This window comes from Sprattus sprattus, assembly GCF_963457725.1.
Source record: "Sprattus sprattus genome assembly, chromosome: 3".
NCBI lineage: Eukaryota > Metazoa > Chordata > Actinopteri > Clupeiformes > Clupeidae > Sprattus > Sprattus sprattus.
The window spans coordinates 24,987,352-25,012,734 of record NC_137922.1 but is presented as its reverse complement, the minus strand read 5'-3'; the positions used below and the strand labels follow the sequence as shown (position 1 = coordinate 25,012,734).

At 43.2% G+C, this 25,383-nt stretch overlaps 1 protein-coding gene across 1 annotated transcript in view; it reads left to right on the top strand.

The window, feature by feature from the left end:
- pth2rb (parathyroid hormone 2 receptor b) overlaps positions 1-24,139 on the top strand; it is a gene marked incomplete at both ends in the record, with an annotated part of 113,461 nt that extends 89,322 nt beyond the window's left edge. The window contains 4 exons of the mRNA XM_080835413.1: positions 16,201-16,295; positions 18,852-18,990; positions 20,958-20,999; positions 23,720-24,139. Of these exons, the coding sequence (XP_080691539.1) occupies positions 16,201-16,295; positions 18,852-18,990; positions 20,958-20,999; positions 23,720-24,139 (696 nt within the window). The remainder of the gene's footprint in view (positions 1-16,200; positions 16,296-18,851; positions 18,991-20,957; positions 21,000-23,719) is intronic.
- Between the last annotated feature and the right edge of the window lie 1,244 nt (positions 24,140-25,383).

Below are 25,383 nucleotides of genomic sequence, written 5' to 3'. Positions count from 1 at the left end.
CACACACACACACACCACAAACACACACACACACACACACACACACACACCACATACGCACACACACACACACACACACACACATCAAAAACACACACACACACACACACCACACAAACACACACACACACACACACACACACACACACAAAACACACACACACACACACGTGTGAGCATGCCAAGGTGAGCAGTGATTAGACCACCTGATGCATAGGGCTCGCCGTGAATGCAAACAATGGTAGGCCTTGACTTCCTGGAATAATTGACCAGGACATGTCCGTCCATATGGAGCCTGTAGCATTATTAGTAAAGGACAATTAGCTTGTATGAGCACTATAAGGCTCTGGAGCATTCTCAAGGCCGACCTAAATTCAACAGAAGCTCATTATTTGACCTAATTACACGACTCTTCTTAATGCTGTAGAATGCTCCATTCACTTGATTGAATTATTTTTCCATATTTGACCGTTGCTATGCATAATTGACCGCTGTCAAGGATAGTGGCCTTTAAGCCTCTGATTCCAGTCTTTCGTAGCACAAGTAGCACAAGTAGTCCGGTAACTTATATTTACATTTACATTTACATTTATATTTACATATACATACATTTACATTTACATATACATTTAGTCATTTAGCAGACCCTTTATTTCCAAAGCGACGTACAAGGGAGAGAACAGTCAAGCTAAGAGCAACTTATCAATGGAGTTTCAGCGGACGGTTGAGCAGTTGTGTTCTAAAGAATGTTTAACGTTTTTGAAGTTTAACGTCTTTGCCGAACTATTTCTCTGATTTTTAACAGTACTAATGGTAACAAATACATTGTAGAAAGACACACTGTGTTAAGTTATTTTTTAGTTTTGGTCAGTAGCCGTATAATAAGTGAGATAATGTATGCTTCGCGTCGGGGTGCTGTTCGCCCTGTCGGGGCTTATTTTCCCGATAATGACCGACATTCTATACATTATCCCTTACATGTGCGTCTGTGTTTGTGTGTGTGTGTGTGTGTGTGTGTGTGTGTGTGTGTGTGTGTATGTGATGTGTGTGTGTGTGTGTGTGTGTGTGTGTGTGTGTGTGTGTGTGTGTGTGTGTGTGTGTGTGTGTGTGATGTGTATGAGTGTGTGTGTTTGTGTGTGACCATGCCTTTTCACAATGAACTGACTGTCAGCGCCATATGTGGACCACTCTGGCTAACCTTGTCTCTCTGTCCTTAATGGTATGGAGTGGTTGTGAAAGAGTGTTTGTGCACACACTTTTAAAGGAAGGCTGATGCTGTGAAAGAGTGTATGTGCAAACATTTTTAAAGGAAGGATGATGTTGTGAAAGAGTACAGGTGCACACACTTTTAAAGCCAGGATGATTTCCAACCCGCAGTATTTGGCTACATCGTCTCTTTAGTTTTTTTCCCATGTATATCTGTAAAACAGTAAATGCCTCATCTTTGTCCTTGTTGCTTAAATGCTCACAGGGAGGTATTCTTCCTGAAACGTTACGCAGTATTGAGAGGCTAAACATCTGGTGGTATGAAAAGAGTCTGGAGGAACACACCTCCCTCCTTACAGTCCAAACAGTCTGGAGTAACACACCTCCTTCTCCTTAGAGTCTGGAGTAACACACCTCCTTCTCCTTAGAGTCTGGAGGAACACACCTCCTTCTCCTTACAGTCTGGAGTAACACACCTCCTTCTCCTTAGAGTCTGGAGGAACACACCTCCTTCGCCTTAGAGTCTGGAGGAACACACCTCCTTCTCCTTACAGTCTGGAGTAACACACCTCCTTCTCCTTAGAGTCTGGAGGAACACACCTCCTTCGCCTTAGAGTCTGGAGGAACACACCTCCTTCTCCTTACAGTCTGGAGTAACACACCTCCTTCTCCTTAGAGTCTGGAGGAACACACCTCCTTCGCCTTAGAGTCTGGAGGAACACACCTCCTTCTCCTTACAGTCTGGAGTAACACACCTCCTTCTCCTTAGAGTCTGGAGGAACACACCTCCTTCTCCTTACAGTCTGGAGTAACACCAGTGGTGGTCCGTCAGGGCCTTCAAGGCCTTAGTTCTCTGCTGGCCTAAACATCATCAGAAAATAAATGTAATAAATACATTTAATTTTAATATTTTCTTTTCATAAATATGTATTCAATTATTCCTCATAGTCCATTATCTTCATTTCATAGCTTCCAGCGTTGTTAATTTATGTTAGAGCTTTCATCCAATCATATTTCAGCTATCATGTGTTGCCACGCTCCGAGAAACCTTCCCCGAGAACAGAATTCTTCCCTGAGGCCTTCAGAATTCACATTGAAGGCCCGTGTACATCTGATTGGTTATCACAACTGGCTGTTTCAGTTCATTTAAGTTGAATGAATTGAAACAGACAGTTGTGACAACCAATCAGATTTCGAGTTGGCGACACTGGGCCTTCTAGAAGGCCCGGAATATTTCTTTCCTCGCGTTGAACGTGACACGTAAACGTCCTTTGATTGGATACTGAGGCAGACCGGTGCAGTGCTTCAGTGCTCAGTTTAGCTGGCTAATGCGAAAACGGAAAACGACGTACATCGGTTTCAATGCTTATTATGCTAGTTGTTTCAATTGGTAAGACTAAATATAATTACATTAACCAACTCAAATAAACTAGTTTACACCAACTTGATAATTCCAGTTTTTGATACAATTACAACGCCATTTTCAAGACGGAACTTTCAAGAAAAACTGGATATCGTGAGGATGGGAAGTTTAATGAAACTGCTTTGCAGGTGTGACAATGCGATGTTTAGTGGACAAACTTGTTTAAGCTCTCATAGGCTACTTTCGGTAGCCTTAATACAACTTTGTAGACTAATCCCTGAAAATCGCCTTTTATTTTTAAGTTGTGACAGTAATATCCAAGCGATCATATAACTGAGAGTTTACTACTCTCAATGTATTGTTAATACGGGTGTATTGATTTTAAATGCTCCGGAAATATTAATAAAGTCTGTTGTACTCGACTATGTTAAGGTGATGCAATGCTCACTTATACTGCCTTTCTGTATAAATATAATGGTTCGAGAGCCATGGCGTCATAATGATAGTATTAGGAGGTGGATTCACTCAGTTTAACATCGTGTAGGACATCGCTGAAGGCCCAGTCGTGAAATGCACGGACCGCCACTGAGTAACACACCTCCTTCTCCTTACAGTCTGGAGTAACACACCTCCTTCTCCTTACAGTCTGGAGTAACACACCTCCTTCTCCTTAGAGTCTGGAGGAACACACCTCCTTCTCCTTAGAGTCTGGAGGAACACACCTCCTTCTCCTTAGAGTCTGGAGTAACACACCTCCTTCTCCTTACAGTCTGGAGTAACACACCTCCTTCGCCTTAGAGTCTGGAGGAACACACCTCCTTCTCCTTACAGTCTGGAGTAACACACCTCCTTCTCCTTAGAGTCTGGAGTAACACACCTCCTTCTCCTTACAGTCTGGAGTAACACACCTCCTTCTCCTTACAGTCTGGAGTAACACACCTCCTTCTCCTTACAGTCTGGAGTAACACACCTCCTTCTCCTTAGAGTCTGGAGGAACACACCTCCTTCTCCTTACAGCACAGCATCACTGACTGCAAACAGTGACCTGACCTCCTGGTTTGCATCTTATTCATAATAATAATAATAATGCATTTTATTTGTAACGCACTTTTAATTCAAAAGAATCTCAGAGTTCCATCTTGATTCTTGACTCTTAATTCAAAAGAATCTCAGAGTGCCATCTTGATTGTTCTCTCTTAATTCAAAAGAATCTCAGAGTGCCATCTTGATTGTTCTCTCTTAATTCAAAAGAATCTCAGAGTGCCATCTTGATTCTTGACTCTTAATTCAAAAGAATCTCAGAGTGCATACTGTAACCTTGGTCAAGCTTCTGGTGTAGTGAACCTTGAGGCTTTTACCATTAGCTTCACCACATATCCATTCTTGTGGCTTAAATGCCCTCAGGAAGGGGGTAGGTGTTTGTGCTTAAATGCCTAATGGTAGGGGGTTGTGAGATGTGCTTAAATGCCCTCAGGAAGGGGGTAGGTGTTTGTGAGATATGCTTAAATGCAGTGGCGGTCCGTGCATTTCACGACTAGGCCTTCAGCGATGTCCTACACGATGTTAAACTGAGTGAATCCACCTCCTAATACCATCATTATGACGCCATGGCTCTCAAACCAGTATATTTTATACAGAAAGACAGTATAAGTGAGCATTGCATCACCTTAACATAGTCGAGTACAACAGACTTTATTAATATTTCCGGAGCATTTCAAATCAATACACCCGTATTAACAATACATTAAGAGTAGTAAACTCTAAGTTAGGCTATATGATCGCTTGGATATTACTGTCACAACTTAAAAATAAAAGGCGATTTTCAGGGATTAGTCTACAAGTTTTATTAAGTCCACCAAAAGTTGCCTATGTGACTCAATGTGAGGTTTAACAAGTTTAACAAGTAACATCGCATTGTCCCACCTGCAAAGCAGTTTCATTAAACTTCCCATCCTCACGATATCCAGTTTTTCTTGAAAGTTCCGTCTTGAAAATGGCGTTGTAATTGTATCAAAAACTGGAATTATCAAGTTTGTGTAAACTAATTTATTTGAGTTGGTTAATGTAATTATATTTAGTCTTACCAATTGAAACAATTGGCATATAAGCATTGAAACCGATGTACGTCGTTTTAGCCAGCTAAACTGAGCAGTGAAGCACTGCACCGGTCTGCCTCAGTATCCAATCAAAGGACGTTTACGTGTCACGTTCAACACGAGGAAAGAAATCTTCCGGGCCTTCTAGAAGGCCCAGTGTCGCCAACTCGAAATCTGATTGGTTGTCACAACTGTCTGTTTCAGTTCATTCAACTTAAATGAACTGAAACAGCAAGTTGTGATAGCCAATCAGATGTACACGGGCCTTCAATGTGAATTCTGAAGGCCTCAGGGAAGATTTCTGTTCTCGGGGAAGATTTCAAGGAGCGTGGCAACACATGATAGCGGAAATATGATTGGATGAAAGCTCTAACATAAATGAACAACGCTGGAAGCATGAAATGAAGATAATGGACTATGGGGAATCATTTAATACATATTTATGAAAAGAAAATATTAAAATTAAATTTATTTTATTACATTTATTTTCTGATGATGTTTAGGCCAGCAGAGAAGGCCTTGAAGGCCCTGACGGACCGCCACTGCTTAAATGCCCTCAGGAAGGGGGTAGGTGTTTGTGGGATGTGCTTAAAATGCCTACAGGTAGGGGGTAGGTGAATGTGAGATGTGCTTAAATGCCTACAGGTAGGGGGTAGGTGTTTGTGTGTGTGTGTGTGTGTGTGTGTGTGTGTGTGTGTGTGTGTATGTGGTGTTTGTGAGATGTGCCACAGCACTAGTACGCATGGCTCCTGATGGGTTGTGATGAGTCAGACCATTTTAGACTGAAAGCAAACAGGCAACACTTTCCAATTCCCACCAGTGGCCAGTTGAATTGGCCGCGGAGGAGGTGTTACTGAAATAACGCATTTCCACAAGAGAATGACAATCAGGCTGCACTGCAGCAGCAGCTGGCCTTCCAACACTTCCCTACAAAAGAAAGGTTAGACTTTCCTACCACCTGTTGGATTAGCTATAAATATCATCTAACAGGGCGCAGGGTAGTGATTCCTCGAACAACGATGACCCACTGACATTCTGACACACAGTCAGACAACAAACAGTCAGTGTTCAAAATAAGGGGATCCATTCATTGTGTGCCATTTAGGAACTCGACCATTTCATTAGTGGTACTTCGGTGGTGGAATGACCTAATACTGTCTGACAGAAATCTCTTTCGAATTCATCTGCCATTGTAATGTATTATTAACAAAGGCAACCTACTGCACATGTGTGCACAGCCTTGTCCTATTGTAAAACCGAGGGATGTGTCGCACTCCTGAAGAGTAAGGAAATGCTCACAATACACAATACATTTATTTTCAAACTTTCAATTCCTATAAGCCCTGTAAATTACTTTATAATTACTTGCTAAATAATAAATAACATTTACTCATCATTTCTCTTACTCATACTAAAAAAAGAGTAAGGAAATGTCATTTAACGTAACAGAAAGTCATTGTTACTTGAAGACAGCAAGTAATGGGTTGCTACGCAACACCTGAAACTTTAAAGTTATATTAGCCTGAAGAAAAAAAAATTCTTAGCGGAAATCACGAAATGGCAACAAAATCATTAAAAATAGGTATTTTGGAGTAATGTCTTCTGTAGTTGTGGCAAGTAAACGTGTAATAAGCGGGATAACGTATTGTCCGGTGGTCATTATCCAAAAATAAATACCTTCAGGATTAAATAAGACCTGCTCCTGCTCCTTTTTGGTTAATGACCGCCGGACAATACATTATTCCTTACAATATCGAATTGAAGACCAATTAATCAACATTTAAAAATGCATAGCTGTAGAGTGAGGAAATGAAATGATGTGAAAAAGCTAGTTTTCCAATTTCGGCAGCAGTGCCCCCCTCCCCCCACTCAACATACAACCTCCTCTACTGGCAGACAAAACAAACTCAGTTTGAAATCCCTTGGCAGGTTTCACCCACATGCATATTAATTAAACCGTATGCCTGGAATACTGTGTCATTGTCACCACGTATGCTTTAAAAGCATACCCTTCATTCTTCACACTTCACTTCACACACCGCACACAGGTAGGGGTCTTGGTCAAATATGCCGGCGTATTGGACTGTGTGTGTGTGTGTGTCTGTGTGTCTGTGTGTGTGTGTGTGTGTGTGTGTGTGAGAGAGAGTCTGTGTGTGCTAAATAAGACTGAGGAGTGTGAAATGTGTGTGTGAAATGAAGCTGTGTGCATGTGGGTTGACCTGTGTGTAGTGTGTGTGTGTGTGTGTGTGTGTGTGTGTGTGTGGGTGGGTATTGGCATGCTATGCACCTGGTGGGGTGTAATGAGGCTAAAATAACCAGCCTGTCAGAGACGGACAGCTCAAATGACCCAACTGCTCCGCTTTTTGAATTCCCAACAGTTACCACTCAGAATGGCCAAAGAGAAGAAACACATCACAGCATCTTAACTACGTGGGAGAAAAAAAAGCTAAAAACTCTGTGAACTTTGTGGCTTGTCTAATAACTGGTTTTAGTGAGTAACATAGGAGCAAAAAGCAAGTAGTGCTATGGTGAATTCATTATTGTTAAACTTCATTTATATAAAAAATGGCCACGGTTAAAGTGAAGCAAACTGCAAAAGCCTCATTTTTATTCCTGCTGAACTATGTGATGCTGAGTGCCTGATTAATTCTTATTCCGGCTGAACAATGTGATGCTGAGCGCCTGCTTTCAAGCAATAGCAAGAGTTTTTGGTTTGAAACTAGCAAGCTAGCAAGAGATGGATAATGTGTGTCATTGCAGCAGCATACCTGCTTCACACTACTTGTCACATGCATTCAGTGTGAGCACTAGAGAGAGAGGGAAGGAGAGCGCAGGGGTAACAGGCCTGGTGTTGGTTTGCGTCTGGTGTTAGCTAGCTAGCTAATTCACTAGGGCAAGACAGAATTTCGCGAGTGATTGTTACGAACAAAAGTGACTAAATTAGCTGTGAAAATTCTGAAAAATTGCAGTGATTTTGAGTTTACTTAAATCAATTGCAAGTAATGCAGAAATATATGGCTTTGCAGTTATGTTGCAACAATAAGAGAAAATTGCAACCTACAATAACGGGGACATATTTGAATTTGCATGCTTTTTGCGAAATCACAAATCTTTTTTTCACAAAGAAAATGGATGAAGACAACGAGGCAAAGGCAGAGGCGAGGCAAAAAGAGGTGGAGGAGGGCTTTCAGAGCTTTTTGGCAAGAGCAAGATAAAAGGGACTCAAACGATTAGAATCGTTGGTAACACTTTATAATAACTACACACAATTCATCATTTATTAAGCATTTGTTACCTATTAGATAATGGTTTGTTCACCATTAGTTATTTATTGTTCATACATAATGTATCATTAGTAAAGCATTTGTTCACACAGTTATAAATGGTTTGTTCATAGTAAATAAGCCTTCTAAAAAAAATGCTTGTAAATACATAAATTATACTTAATTAATACCAAAACAACCATTTATAAATGAAATCATGTTCCCATTATAAACCAGTTGCAAACTATCACCAAATGCTTCATTCATCATTTGTAAAGCATTGCTCCTATGCTAATTCTCATCAATAAAGCATTTGTACACACACTCATTAATGGCTTGTTCATAGTAAGTAATGCTGTCCAAAATTACGTTTATAAATAGAAGTTTGACAATTAATAAGTATTGCAAAAACCATTTGTAAATTACATAATTGTCCCTTTATAAGCTATTTACAAGCCATTAGTAATTTCTTTGTCCATCATTTGTAAAGCATTTTCCTGCATTCATTCTAATCAGTAAAGCATTTGAAAATAGTTAGTAAATTGTATGTCCATAGTGAGCAAACCAATGTCAAAGGTTTAAGAGTGTTTTTTTTTCATCCTTCATAAATGATGCATTAACCATTTGTAAATTAAGGAATTTTACCATTATAATTAAGGTACTTAGGAATGTATAAGGCCAGTTAACCTTTGCCATGGGTTTGCTCACTATGGACATACAATTTACTAACTCTTTTCAAATGCTTTACTGATTAGAATGAATGCAGGAACTATGCTTTACAAATGATGAACAAAGAATTAACTAATGGACAGAAATGATGAATAAAGCATTTAGTAATAGTTTGCAACTGGTTTATAATGGGAACAGGATTTCATTTATAAATGGTTGTTTTGGTATTAATTAAGTATAATTTATGTATTTACAAGCATTGTTTTTTAGAAGGCTTATTTACTATGAACAAACCATTTATAACTGTGTGAACAAATGCTTTACTAACGATACATTATGTATGAACAATAAATAACTAATAGTGAACAAACCATTATCTAATAACTACATAGGTCTTAAACAGGGGGTCCGCGGAGTAACTGCAGGGGGTCGCGAAATCTTTGGTTGATAAGACAATTTTTTCCCCCCACAAATTTAAATGTCTTCCGAATCAGAATAGTATTTATTCCATTTAAATTTACATTAACATAAATCCAACATATTGTATCGAACGTATAAATTGATCAAGAAGATGTTATTTTTCAGTCCAATGCACACATTCAGCTACCCACAGGAGCTCTCTCAAGCTGGGCAGCGGTTCACTTACCGCACCTTTCATGCAACTACGACAGCACAGGCACTAGCCAATCAGATCGCGTTTATGCTCAAGTCTTAAGAGCGCGAAGATCAAAAATAAAAGATGGCAGACCAAACTCCGTAGCTGGTCTTGTTTGTACCTATAAATTGGTAGTTTTACAGTTTTTTGCTTAGATTTCTTTTTTAATTACAGAGAAATAGACACTGTACAAGGTCAAAAACCTTAACTGAAAAATAAGTCTGAGAGGATTTGCAAGGTGTATGAGCCCCCTATCTAATGTTAGCATGCTACTACCTACAAGGTTAACAACTTGCTAGCAGTGTGATTGGTTTGTTGACCTGTCAATCTCACTATAACGTCTCTGTTGTCAACACAACCCTATGCGCCAGACTCCTCCTCCGTCATCCATTGGATCGTGTCAGTCAGGAGTTATTGAAAAGAAGATACATCTCACTAATGTGGGAGGATGTGTGCCATCGAAAGATGCTTGAGGATTCACTGTCCCTTCTTTATGTATGATGAAATTAAAACATATATCTGCGAATTATTTTAATAAGTTGTTATTAATTGTTAGCTCAGAGTTGTATGCAAGTTGTATGTTTATAAATGGCAGTGGCATGGCCACCCTGTACATTTCAAACAAAATTGTATAGAATTTATATAGTAGGGGGTCCCTGCTCATCTCGCCATCAGTTTGGGGGTCCCTGGCCTGAAAACGTTGAAGACCCCTGATCTAATAGGTATCAAATGCTTAATAAATGATGAATTGTGTGTAGTTATTATAAAGTGTTACCGAATCCTTTAGACTAAAAAATATCTATTTCCAGACCGCACTCTAAATACGCCTATCTAGACAAAGGATGACATTGTTTGCTGATATTAAAACAGTATGATGTTCACATGAAATATAATTTGAGTCTATTAAAAAAACATTTTCTCCATTATCAAAACAAGTTTAGGGGTAACATGCGATATCCATCTCTGTGTCAATGTGACCTAGCATAAGAGTGTTTTCATAAAGACAAGCAGTGTGGTAGAATGGATGAGGTAGTGTTCATGTGAGTCAGACTTGTCTTTAGGCGTGTGTGTGTGTGTGTGTGTGTGTGTGTGTTTGTGTGTGTGTGTGTGTGTGTGTTTCCGTTTCAAACTGCATGAACGGGGGAGGATGTTCCCGGACCCCCTCCAAGTCTGTGCTAATCCCCGAATGTTTTCAACTCCTACCATCTCCCCTGGCAACTACCTATGTCACAAATGCCACAGGCGGCCCCAGTTACCTAGTCTGTAACCTGGGTGCCTAGTGGGAACGACTGTATTAATGAATCCATTAAATGACCATATACCATCAAAATGAATTGGAAAACATAAAAAGTTTAAAAGTGGTAGTTTGCTGCCTAGTGTTTATTGCTGTAAGAAGAGCTTGATGTCATCTCCTGATATTGGATGCCTATGTTGTCATCTCGGTCACACTCTGGCACACAGTAAGACTGATGCCTATGTGTGTGTGACAGTGTGTGTGTGACAGTGACCTGGGCCTAGGCTAAGAGGTCGTTTACATGGAGCCTAGTTTGTCAATCTGATACGGATAGCTAATACAGATAGCCCTATCATACATACGAACACTCTCTATCCGCACCTTGTTTCCGCAACGATCGCAGTCCGGGGTAGAAAGTGAGTAGATTTGAATCGGTACGGGGGCTGGTGTTCGTCTGCACGGTTTCACGCAACCTGATGACGTCACTGCCCCACGTGATCTTTTCCGCCATCTCCAACCAGTATATATATAACTTGTTCTCCCTCAAAATCTCACTCGTGGTGGGCCTGGAATTCACTAACATTAACCCAGTCTTCTGATTTTTGATTAGCCCCCTATCTTGATCTAATTCTTCTTATTCAGACGTAACATAACTTTCATGACCACAAATATAAATTGGCCAGCGATTTAATTTGCTTTTTTATTCATAAATGTATGTAAAATGCTCGGAGCAATGCATCATGGGAAATGGGATGACAGACATGTCATGTTACTGTTCCAAACTCTTTATTATCAATAGAAAAAAGAATTCATTTTCGCATATCCTTTAGTCTGACCACTGATATTAACTATCATAATGTAATGTTGTTAATTGGAGCTTGAATGTCTTGTGTAATGTGTTTATCCTCGTGCTGTGAAGTCCCTTCTTCTAGGTTTTTCACGTTTTTTCAGTTGTGTAAATAAAGCGCTAAAGCGCCACCCACAGGCGTGAGGTATGTACTACAGTCGGTTCACCACAATCTGCTGCCTCCGTGTTTACGCAAATCTCTCGTTGCCAGCCTCCGTATTTACGAAATTAAAAGATTCGATTGGTGTGAAAAGTAAATCCGATTCGGAGGCCCTAGACTTCGTGTGCATAGCACCTGAGATAAGGAAGTGTGTGTGGACCTCATTAACTGCATGGGGATTAAGACAGCAGCAGTAACAGGAGCTCTGGAGGAGGAGAGATGGATAATCCACAGAATGGCAGAAAAGGTCAACCGCCAACCGAGTCTTACGATGACCCCCCCCCCCCCTCCCCGAAGACAGAGCTTGCTTTAATATCACATAATGCACACACACTCAGACATTCAACTTATCAGAAGAAGCACCTGTATAACAGTGTGTTACTAATGGCCAAAAGGTGGTCAAACTGTCTGGAGCTGAATTCAAAATTCAGGTGTCATGTTGCTAAGCATTAATATTAAAATGATTTAACATTACAATATGATAGCATGGCCTCCAAGGTTGCACAGGCTTTTGCTGATTAGTTCAGAAAATCTGAAGCCTCTGTGTCTCCAGCTTAGCTGTGTGTGAGTGTGTGTGTGTGAGTGTGTGTGTGTGAGAGTGTGTAAAGAGCTTTTATGGATGTGTGTAAAGTGTGAGTGTGTGTGTGTGTGTGAGTATGAAGGATTTATCCCCTTGTCCGTAATGGCTTCTCCACGGTCCCCACTGCAGTGGAGGCCCCTCCAGCAGTGAAAGCTGACTTGCTGGACAACACCTGAAACAGACAGACAGACAGACAGCAACTGAGACAGAGAGACAGCACCTGAGATAGACAGACAGACAGACAGCACCTGAGACAGACAGCACCTGAGACAGACAGACAGACAGACAGACAGACAGCACCTGAGATAGACAGACAGACAGACAGACAGACAGCACCTGAGACAGACAGCACCTGAGGCAGACAGACAGACAGACAGACAGACAGCACCTGAGACAGACAGACAGACAGACAGCACCTGAGACAGACAGCACCTTAGACAGGCAGACAGCACCTGAGACAGACAGACAGACAGCACCTGAGACAGGCAGACAGACAGCACCTGAGACAGACAGACAGCACCTTAGACAGGCAGACAGCACCTGAGACAGACAGACAGACAGCACCTGAGACAGGCAGACAGACAGCACCTGAGACAGGCAGACAGCACCTGAGACAGGCAGACAGACAAACAGAACCTGAGACAGACAGACAGACATCACCTGAGACAGACAGAGACAGCACCTGAGACAGACAGAGACAGCACCTGGGACAGACAGACAGCACCTGAGACAGACAGCACCTGAGACCAACAGACAGACAGCACCTGAGACAGACAGACAGCACCTGAGACAGACCTGAGACAGACAGCACCTGAGACAGACAGACAGCACCTGAGACAGACAGACAGACAGACAGACAGACAGACAGCACGTGAGACAGACAGACAGACAGACAGACAGACAGCACCTGAGACCGACAGACAGACAGCACCTGAGACAGACAGACAGACAGACAGCACCTGAGACAGACAGCACCTGAGACAGACAGACAGACAGCACCTGACAGACAGACAGACAGACCGACAGACAGCACCTGAGACAGACAGCACCTGGGACAGACAGACAGCAACTGAGACGGACAGACAGCACCTGAGACAGATAGACAGCACTTGAGACAGACAGACAGACAGCACCTGGGACAGACAGACAGCACCTGAGACAGACAGACACAGAACTTAGGGGGGAACTGGTGTTACGGATTGCGGGGGTGATGTGTAGAACTCAATTGCACGACTCAGACAACAGTAGTAGATTTCAGAAATTAACTTTTACTTACCCAGGTTTCGGTACACAGAAAGGCAGTCAAAGAGCAGGCAAACAATCCAAATGGGCAAAGGCAAAAGAGAAGTCGGAATACAGTCCAGGGTCGGCAACACGATAAATATAATTAATCACTGTGAACTCGGAGGAACGCGGAGGAGACACAGAGGAGACACAGAGGAGACACACGTAACAAATATGACGAGAACGCTACGAGAGACAAGAATGCATGGACTATATATACACACAACAGATAACGAGGGACAGCTGAGAACAATTAAGGCAGGGCAGACAATGAGACACAGGTGGACTAAACAAGGGGACAAGGAAGCACAATGACTAGACAAGAAACAAAGATCACATGACAACACAAGAGAGACAAACTAATAACCAAAACAAGGTCAGAGCACAGACCTTACAACTGGGGGCTCAGGTGGGAAATGTGATGTTGGGAAGGGTACAGAGACTTAGCAAAGAGAACATCCTCTCCACAGCAAGACATGGATGGACTCTGTGTGTGTGTGTGTGTGTGTGTGTGTGTGTGTGTGTCTGCGTGTACATGTTGCCACATCCATGTGTGTGGTGATAGTATTTAGATTTATACCATATATTGGAAGACTCAGTCGTGGATTTGTCAGTCATGATTAGGGATGAGAACCTTTACGATTTTAACGATTCCGGTTCCTTATCGATTCCTGCTTATCGATTTGATTCCTTATCGATTCTCTTATCGATTCTTATTGGGTAAGGGGTGAAAAAAGAGCACAAACTGTTTTTTTACATTAATGTTCTTTTATATAAATTTCTAGAATGCTGCACACACCATAAACAGAATGTTTACATAAATAACCAAAAACTTTTATTAAAAAACAGACATTCTTGCCACTAAATATAAAACAACAATATTTAAATGCATATGAGAGTGGTGAGAGTGTCAACTCTAAAGCTGTATGAGTGTATGAGTGAATGAGTGAAATAGCAAACAACCCCTATACAACCCTTCCTCTGCTACCTACTGATCTTTCTTTTCCAGAGCAGATATACCTCAGGAAATGTCTCATAATTGTTGGAACATTACATGCATCCAGGTTTAGTTTTAGTTAGTCCAATCTAAACCCCTCCCTCATTGCACTCTTGAGATAAACTAAATCTGGCAATAAAATGGCACTAACAACATCGTTGAATTTTCTGATCTGACATGAAGCCCTTGTTATTGAGTAAACTAAAGGACTGTATATTTTCTTGTAGGTTGCTTGGTTGTATGGCTAATTGCGAACTATTATGCTTGATGCTTCTAATAGCAACCCACTACAAACACAATAACGTACTGAAACATAGGCTACTTACTTGTATCATGCACACAATGCCTCACATACGTATTTGAACAAAGATGATTCGCAAACTAGGCACTCAGTATATTTAAAACTTAACTATTGCTGCCACTGAATTGAAAGAGAAACGTATCCATATCTAGGGAGCTGCACGCGTTGCTAGGCAACGCCATTATTAACGGAGTCTTTTGCGCTTCATCCCTGACTTACCAAGGTAAAGTCCTCAAAATGTTTTATCATAACGGTGTTACTCGTGTGTTATCAGCAAACTTTCTAGAACCAACAGAGGAGAGGCAAGCACTGCCTCTGCCTCAAGCCAACGGCTGAAAATAGAAGATTCTACAGCTAAGCTAGCCTACGTTATATGACAATGTCCAACATCGCCCATTCTGTTAAGCAATTAAATGCTAAGTTTAGTTATGGTTAACATGACAACGCAAACGTTTGCTGATAACACACGAGTAACACCGTTATGATAAAACATTTTGAGGAGTTTACCTTGGTAAGAGTTAGGGATGAAGCGCCGTCGTTAGTTGAGCTGCTGCAGGCATCAAAAACATGACAATCTTGTAATTTAATACCATGTTGTGTGCTCAAGTGCTTATTCATAGTACCTCCTCCCTTTGACGAAATACATGTTTTACAGACGTTACAAGTGACCATGTTTGCATTTGTTCGAGTGAAATAAAGCCACACTTTAGATCGCTTCTGTCTAGTTGCCATTTCTGCTGCGGTCTGATTTTTTAAAGGTTCGCGCATGCGCACACGGCACAGAGGTCCGTTTACAGACCCGGTTTTAAATTTGGCTAACGATTCCAAAGATTCGGCTCATTAGGAACCGGTTCTAAACAAGAACCGGGTTTCGGTTCCCATCCCTAGTCATGATCCACAAATATTCTTGAAATGATGGCCACCATTGTGAGACAGAGGCCTGAAGTTACACACTCACTCACAGCGTTTCACCTAAGCTTATCTGCCTATCTCTTAAAGGACAGGGTCTTATATACATTAGGGGTGTTACCATCTATTCAAATACGCCCCTTTGTCCCGACCTGGGGGGGGGGTTGGGGTGAGAGCAATCTCACACCTCTCTCCCAGGTCACGACCAAGGAAGTCTATTCATCAAGGAAATGCTTACATGTTAATAAAATACAAATAAAAGTACCATTTATAACTAGGTATAAGAACATTGACTTATTGACTATGGCATATCCTTAATAACTATGAATACCGGCCCCTTCGGTGGAAGACGCAGGTGAAAAGCTGTGATGCAAACATACATTGAGCCAATCGTAATGAGCTGCTTGGCATTCTGGATCAGGCACTTGGGTCTGCGTAAGTGTCTTTGATTCCCCACACACGAGTGGCTGTCATAGGGACGCTCCTTGAAATGAAAGCAGACTCCATATAAGCATGTTTAATTTATGAGCAGGAAAAGGTGAATTTCCTCTTCCTCTCTGGGGACGATGGCTCGTCTCTTTGAGGAAAGTCGCTGAAGGGAAAGGTCATTTGCTGACTCTTGCTCTGGCCTTGCAGCTCAACTTCATCTTGTTTGTGAACATCCTGCGCGTCTTGGCGACGAAGATCCGAGAGACCAACGCCGGTCGCTACGACACCCGAAAGCAGTACAGGTGAGTGTGTGTGTTTGTTTCAACCGAGATCAACACAAACAGGGTCACCACTGGACTTGTCTGTGTATGCCTGTCTCACACGATCATAACCCACCTCTATTTGCCTGAGAATTACTTTCGTCCCCTCTGAAATAAGGCTCTGTGTAAAAATGGAAATTATATTGTGGAGTGAGGATACGGTAGTCTGGGCTCGTTACTCCGAGGGAAGATGAAACATGTCCTGAGAGAACCCATTTGATTTCACAGTAAACATCCTCCTCCACTACAGTCTCTCAGCGTCTCCAACTGAGCTCCTTCGCCCGGCACACACACACACACACATTCGCAGTAAACATCCTCCTTCACTACAGTCTCTCAGCGTCTCCAACTGAGCTCGCTCACCCGGGTGAAAGTTTCGCAGTATTGTTAGAGGTATGATGACTTCAATGCATTGTTTGGACACGCTCTCTCTCTCTCTCTCTCTCTCTCTCTCTCTCTCTCTCTCTCTCTCTTTCTCTCCCTCTCAGTTCCTCTCTCTCTCTCTCCCCCTCTCTGTTCCTCTCTCCCCCTTCTCTGTTCCTCTCTCTCCCCCTCTCTGTTCCTCTCTCTCTCTCCCCCTCTCTGTTCCTCTCTCTCCCTCCCTCTCTGTCCCTCTCTCTCCCTCCCTCTCTGTTCCTCTCTCTCTCTCCCTCCCTCTCTGTTCCTCTCTCTCTCTCCCTCCCTCTCTGTTTCCTATCTCTCTCTCCCTCCCTCTCTGTTTCCTATCTCTCTCTCCCCCCTCTCTGTTCCTCTCTCTCCCTCCCTCTCTGTCCCTCTCTCTCCCTCCCTCTCTGTTTCCTATCTCTCTCTCCCTCCCTCTCTGTTTCCTATCTCTCTCTCCCTCCCTCTCTGTTTCCTATCTCTCTCTCCCCCCTCTCTGTTCCTCTCTCTCCCTCCCTCTCTGTCCCTCTCTCTCCCTCCCTCTCTGTTTCCTATCTCTCTCTCCCTCCCTCTCTGTCCCTCTCTCTCCCCCCTCTCTGTTCCTCTCTCTCCCTCCCTCTCTGTCCCTCTCTCTCCCTCCCTCTCTGTTCCTCTCTCTCTCTCCCTCCCTCTCTGTTCCTCTCTCTCTCTCCCTCCCTCTCTGTTTCCTATCTCTCTCTCCCTCCCTCTCTGTCCCTCTCTCTCCCCCCTCTCTGTTCCTCTCTCTCCCTCCCTCTCTGTCCCTCTCTCTCCCTCCCTCTCTGTTTCCTATCTCTCTCTCCCCCCTCTCTGTTCCTCTCTAGTTCTCTCACTTGGTCACACACTCAGAAGATTACCACTTGTTGGGGAACAGGATGTACCTCTTCTCTTTCAGGAAGGCCTCTCCCTGGTGTGATAATGGGAGCCGGCAGTTCAGGGACATGACTAACGTTTCACTCCCCCAACACTCACACACACTCACACACACACACACACACACACACACACACACACACACACACACACACACACACGCGACACTCTGTGGGAAAGCAGACCCCCTTTCACTAGGAAATGTTTTTTGGAAACACATTAGAGATGAGAGTACGCAGGGGGGCACATGGGGAGGTTGAGGCAGGGTACACACACACACACACACACACACACACACACACACTGGGCACATAAGGATGTTCAGGGAGGGTACACACACACTCTGGGTCCTGAGAGGAAGGGGCTCCATCGCAAGGCTTCTCCAAATAAAAATGCTTTCTCTGGGAAGCGTTTTCAGATGGTGGCTATATTCAGGTGGCACACAAACATATTCAGGTGATGGGGCCCGTCACCAGCAAGCAAGCCCTTCAGTGCTGCCTGTGCCTGCCATCACACACAAACCCCGACACACACACACACACACACTCCTTCCCACACATACCCACACACACACACACACACACAGCTTGCATTCATTAGCCACTGGAGAGTCTTCTCACCTCCGAGTGTGACAAGAATTTCTTTCTCGTTTACAGAAAATATGCCTCCCCACTCCCTCCTTTTTGGGTTCCATTGTTTCAGTTTCAGTTTGTTTATTTGATGAAGAGGGACAGTGTACAGTAATAAACATTAAAATGTAAATGCACCCAATTGTAGCCAAAAGGCTAGTTTCCATTGGCAGTCCCCCTGTCAGAGTGAAAATGGCTAAACAACTTAAAAAAGGCATTATCATATGTCTGTAACCGACTCTCCGTCGATGAGTGGGATCTCAACTAGCTTGTATTAGCTGCAGCATATAGATGAAGGGTTGCTTTGTTGTTGCTGTTTTTCACCCATTCTACTCTAATCTCCAAGAGCTTGTGGTGGACACACACACACACACACACACACACACACACACACCGTTGGCCAAGTCCGTGTTGGTGATGGGGTGCAAGAGTTTACCATTGTGATCTGACTTCCCAGAATTCATTGTGGATTTGTGGATTCATTTAATTTTTTTAAAGCAAGCTGCCATTCTTCCTGAAGAGGAAGGCGTTTAAGTCCGTGCCTGTGACGGTGCTTGAGTTAACCCTTCAGCTGTGATTTCCCAGAATCCATTGTGGATTTGATTTTGAAGTGGGCTGCTGTTCTCCCCCCAACCAGGAAGCTGGCCAAGTCCACGCTGGTGTTGGTGCTGGTGTTCGGGGTCCACTACATCTTGTTCGTGGGGATGCCCCACACCGGGAAAGGACTCGGCTGGGAAGTCAGGATGTACTTCGAGCTGTTCTTCAACTCATTCCAGGTGCTCCTCCTCCTTCCTTCTCTTTTGTCCTCCTAGTTCTTTTCTTCTCGACTCAAGTCTCACATTCCCTAAGGCAGCCAGATTCGGGATTTTGGGACAGCTGTGTGCTGTCTGGTAGAGGATCCGCCAGTCAATTCTTCCTTAATCAAATTGAGTTTAAAAAGTGCTTCCTACACTTGATTGACTGATCTTATGCAATAAATAAATCCATCAAAACAAGTTATAAATAACAGCAGGACGAATAAAGACAATAATAACATTAAACCAAGAAAAACAATATGTGAAATAAAAAGAAATACAAGTTTTGGAAACACAAAACCTCGTCCAGGTTTTGAGTCTGATGTCTTTAGATCCAATTTCAGCGATGATCGTAGATGTGCTTGGGTGATCCTCAACTATGGACGGAATAGACGAGCTGATGAAACGAAACAGGAGAGATGGATGCCAGCGGTGCACACTGGGAGAGAGGAAGCTGTGATTCTCCCTCATCATCAGCCTCTGCTCTCTCTCTCCCTCTCTCCTCATCATTCTACTCCCTCTCCCTCTCTCCTCATCAACCTCTGCTCCCTCTCTCTCCCTCTCTCCTAATCAGTCTCTGATCCCTCTCTCCCCTCCTCTTCAGCCTCTGCTCTCTCTCTCCCTCCCTCCTCCTCAGCCTCAACTCACTCTCTCTCTCTCTCTCTCTCTCACTCTCCCTCATCAGACTCTACTCCCTCTCCCTCTCCCTCATCAGCCTCTACTCCCTCTCTCTCTCCCTCATCAGCCTCTACTCCCTCTCTCTCTCCCTCATCAGCCTCTACTCCCTCTCCCTCTCTCTCTCCCTCATCAGCCTCTACTCCCTCTCCCTCTCTCTCTCCCTCATCAGCCTCTACTCCCTCTCTCTCTCCCTCCTCCTCAGCCTCTACTCGCTCTCTCCCTCTCTCTCTCCCTCATCAGCCTCTACTCGCTCTCTCTCTCTCCCTCTCCCTCCCTCCTCATCAGCCTCTGTCTCTCTCCCTCTCTCCTCCTCAGCCTCTACTCCCTCTCTCTCCCTCTCTCTCTCTCCCTCATCAGCCTCTACTCCCTCTCTCTCTCCCTCCTCCTCAGCCTCTACTCCCTCTCTCTCTCCCTCCTCCTCAGCCTCTACTCCCTCTCTCTCCCTCTCTCCCTCCTCATCAGTCTCTGATCCCTCTCTCTCTCTCTCCTCAGCCTCTGCTCCCTCTCTCTCTCGCTCTCTCTCCTCTTCAGTCTCTGCTCCCTCTCTCTCCCCCTCATCAGCTTCTGCTCCCTCTCTCTCTCCCTCATCGGTCTCTACTCCCTCTCTCTCCCTCCTCATCGGTCTCTGTCTCACTCATCATTCTCTGCTCTCTCTCTCCCCCTCATCATCCTCTACTCTCTCTCCCTCCTCATCAGCCTCTGCTCCCTCATCAGCCTCTACTCCCTCATTCTGTTTATTTGTAATGACCTGGCATCAAATACACAGTGTTACAGAGGGGTCACTCCAATAAAGCTGAATGAATCGCTGTTTCCTCTCTCTCTCTAAAAGCTTTCAGCTCTAATGTGCCAGGTACTGTACTCAGGCGGATGTGCCCAATCAGGGGTGCGAGGAAACCCGCAACAGAAAACAGCAAAAAGCATTCTTCTCAGCACTATGTGCGTTTAACCAACTCCCCCTTCCGGACTCTCCCTCTACTCTGGAAAAGTGGCGAACTTTAAAGGTCACTTTGCCTCCGGAGCAAAGCACTCCAAGTGAAATTTTGGACATTATTTCATAATTTTCTTGTCCTTTACGAAAGAAAACAATGCCTGCTTTCCTGTCCTCCACATTGCCATTATACTCTTTCTTTATATATCATTGCCATTATACTTTTTCTGTATATATCATTGCCATTATACTCTTTCTTTATATATCAATTGCCATTATACTCTTTCTGTATATATCATTGCCATTATACTCAGGTGACTTTCCTGTCCTTTTTTATTTCCAGGGCTTCTTTGTGTCCATAATCTACTGCTTCTGCAATGGAGAGGTGAGTAACATGACACACACACACACACACACACACACACACACACACACACACACACACACACACACACACACACACACACACACACACCTCTGCAGGAAGGAGCCTTTGAGGCGAGTCATTAGGTGGATAGGTGGCTGCCAGAAAGCACATCGTAAATGTCACATGTCACCGGTGAACGGCACCTCTCACTACGCTAATGTAACACATCTGATGCGGAGGTGTGTGAGTGCAGGGCCTGAGATGGGGGTCGCTGTTCCAGAAGCTCTTCTTAGAGTCCAGTATATCTACCTCTGTACACTGTAAACCCAGACAGTTCTACTAACTCATTAACATTATGTATTCAGTACTTAAAACCTGGTATTTAGTTGACCCAACTTAAAATGTATTAGTTTTCTGAGCAAATGCAGACGTTTTAATTGTATAGGAATGTATTTCTTTGAGTTAACATTGCCTGATAACTCAAAAAATGTTAGTAGCTGACGTCATCAACGTCGTTGAGAACACCATTGCAAAGCTCTTGCGATGAGAGACGGACACAGCAGACTTAAGGTAGAGGAGTCGTTTAGTAATCCAGAGGTTGGAAGGTTGCTAGTTTGATTCCCCACTCCTCCTTACTAAGTGTATAAGTGTGAACCCCTAAACTGCTCATTAACTATGAATGCAAAATTCCTTCTCAATCGCTTTGGATAAAAGCGTCTGCTAAATCACAGATGTAAATATAAATGCAGTGGCAACACTGGGAAGGCTGTCGACCAATGACAGTTCTCTCTGCAGTAAGAGCTTGCGCAAGAACTTGGAACGTAAGGAAGATACCCTTTCAAAAACTTGTAAGGGCGTGATAACTAGTTTGAGAAAGACCCAGAGAAACACATATATCTGACAAGGCTAAATCCTTTACGATTTTGGAATAATATGAGTTCAGAGAACTCAAAAATTATGAAAATGATAACACAAAAAATCAGAATAGCCGATGTATAATTTTTGAGTGAAGTTTACTTAAAAAAAATAATATATCTACTCAACTTTTCATATGTAATCGGTTACATCAAAAGTTTTGAGTTCTCTGAACTTGTTCAGGTTTACAGTGTAGTATACCTACCTCTGTAAACGTTTTTATTGAGTCTTTTGATGCACAAATGTGCAACCGTCTGAACTGACTCACTGCTAAGACAGGGACCCCAGGGGATGAAAGGGATTAGCAGTACTGAAGGTCACAGGACCGGATAAAAGGCAGAAGGCGAAAGCACTAAAAAATATGGGAAGACAGAAGAAACTGGAGGCGAGAGATGGACTCAGTTATAAGGTGATTACAAATGACAAGACTGTAAATAAAAAGTAAAAAAGAAAGAAAAACAAGAGAAGATATGAACACTGCTACGCAAATAGGATATGAAAGAGTAGGGGTTTCAAAAATAGTACGAAGGAATCTGTATGATTACCAAAGGTAAGAAACTAAGGCAAGGTTAAACAGACACGCTTTGAGGATGCCGGCAGTCTTCACATCCTCCTCACAGGTTTGACTTCTGAGAATGTTAGCCCCAAGGGAATCGAATAGGGACTCTATGAGGTAAACTAAGGCGTTCAAAGCTTAACGCTAATCTTGAAGAATACACAGGAAAGTTGCGCGTTTGTTTATTTCATTCTTGCCAAACTAAATAATAAACAACAACAATATTTATAGTGACTGGAAAAAAGGTAAAAAAGTGTGTCAAATGCCTCTACTTTATCAGGGCTTGGTTTGCAGCAGCTCTTTTGTTTTGTGACACATTTGGGGCTTTTGTTTGAGTATCATAATGGACAGGATTACAGTTGTTTATGTGACGAGCTGTGAAAGCATGAATTAGCTTACGAGAGAATCTGTTTGAGGCGGAAATGCACAATGTGTGCCTAAACACAGACTCCACAGTGCAGCTGGTAAATGAAGAGACAAAGGAACAAGAGAGGAGAGGAGACAAAGGAACGAGAGAGGAGAGGAGAGGAGACAAAGGAAGGCAGCTGCATCAGCTGACCTGAGGTGAATCAGCTACACTGTCAATGGCGCTCATTAGAAGGGGTAGTGGACACCCTCCCTGTCTGTAACCTGAAACCAAACAGAACCAAACAGAAGACTTAAACCTAATCCCGCACACTAGCAAACGTGATACAAATACATGATGGTGAAGCTAGCATGCTTGAATGATTGTGTGTGTGTTTGGGTGTGTGTGAGAGAGAGAGGGAGCTTGGCAAAGCTTCAGAGCATGGTCACTTACCTGTCGGTTCTCTCTAGTTGGATATGGACAACCCAAGTGTGTGTGTGTGTGTGTGTGTGTGTGTGTGTCGGTTCTCTCTAGTTGGATATGGACAACCCAAGTGTGTGTGTGTGTGTGTGTGTGTGTGTGTGTGTGTGTGTGTCGGTTCTCTCTAGTTGGCTATGGACCAGCCAAGTGTTTCGGACCGTTCCGTTTTCGTCTGGTGTTCTTTTTGTGAGTGGCATGAATTCAGACAAACAATCCTAATGTCACAGTTTCCCAGATTCCCAACAAAGGAGACTTTCCCAGATTCCAAACAAAGGAGACTTTCCCAAATTCCAAACAAAGGAGAATGGTGCTGCCATTGTGTTAGCCCTAGGAAGTGACATCAATAAAACTTCACCTGTTAGTTAGTCACACACCTTACCTTACCACAACAACGTATCCATACGCTCCCCCTAATCTTTCTTCTTTTTCAAACCTCCGAAGGTTCAAACAGAGATCCGCAAGATGTGGACCCGCTGGAACCTGGCGCTGGACTGGAAAGACCCGGTGGTGTGTGCCAACTATCGCTACGGCTCGGTTCTGACCAGCCTGAACAACAGCACCAGCAGCCAATCGCAGCCTGCGTCCGTGTCCCGCAGCACCGCCCTCTTCTCCAGCAGAGTGTACCTGAACTCCAGCGGCAGCAGCGTGTTGGGCAGCCACGCCGCGCTGCCCGGCTACGTGTTCAGCAGCTCCGACATCGAGAGCCTACCGCCCTCCATCCCCGAGGAGCCCGAAGACAGCACCAAGCAGGTGGACGACATTTCCCTGAAGGAGTCCTCGACCGCCACCGCCACCCCCACCCCTCCCGCCGCCACCGAGGCCTACGCTAGCCGTGCCGAGGACATCGAGGAGTCTCTGTAGCCTGAGATGTAGGGGGATATTGTGGGACTGCTGAAATATCCCAAATGTTAGAATGTAATATGAAATAAGATAAGATAAGTGAAGATAAGCTAAATATCCCAAATGTTAGAGTGTAATCTAAACAAAGATAAGATAAGTAAAGATAAACTAAATATCCCAAATGTTAGAATGTAAGATTGTAAAAAGCTAAGATAAGTGAAGATATGCTAAACTGCCTTGCGTGGTCCAGGGCCTCTTTCCAACATAGAGCCGCTGAAACATTCACATCTGTGCCCCCTGTCTCTACTACATTAGGAGTCTTTTACTCCATCTCTCTCTCTCTCTCTCTCTCTCTCTCTCTCTCTCTCTCTCTCTCTCTCTCTCTCTCTCACACACACACACACACACACACACACACACACACACACACAAAAGCTGGCGTGTATTATTGATAGTTAGTAGATCAAGAAAAATAAATAACAGTGTCTGTGTGGATTCTGTTCCTTTACGTTGTTGTTGTGTATCCATGTCCATGACCGCAGAAGTTTAAATGAGGGCTACTGTCTGTTTTTTTCTCGTCTGTGACCTGTTGACCTCCTCGTGAATAAAGCATGCATCACATTCTTGACGTCTACTGTGGCACACTGCATGGCTACAGCAGCGTGGTCTTTGTGTGCTATTCGAAGTCATGGCCATCAGCCTTCTGTCTGAAATTATGGGATGTTGTGTGTTTATTTAATGTCGTACAGAGATCTCTTTCAAAATGGATTTTTGAATTTTTGCTCAAAAAACATTCCACCAAAAACATTGTATAGCGATGTTCTTTTTTGTATTTTGAGAATACATCTTGCATATGTTTGTACTTGTTCTGTTGTAAAACAAAATAAATGACTGTTTGACTAAACTTAATCGGTTTGGAACTTCAATACAAAGTGCAAAACAAACACCTGTTAATAATAAATCCTGATCCATTTCTGACCACAAGAGAAAACAGCCCATAGATACCCAGTGAACACACCTTTACGTAATGATGAACTCTATATGGCCAATGACATAAATGTCATCTGTTACATAAAGAGACTTGCATAAGTATTCACTTTGGATGTTTTACCCTTTTATTGCTTTTAAAATCAATCATGGTCAATATAAGTTGGCTTTTTTGACATTTTTGTTATTTTTACAAAAAATCCCTCTTTACAGTTTTTTCCTATCGTTTTAGTCAATTTACCTAAACCATGTTCACATTCCCAAAACACTTACAGTTT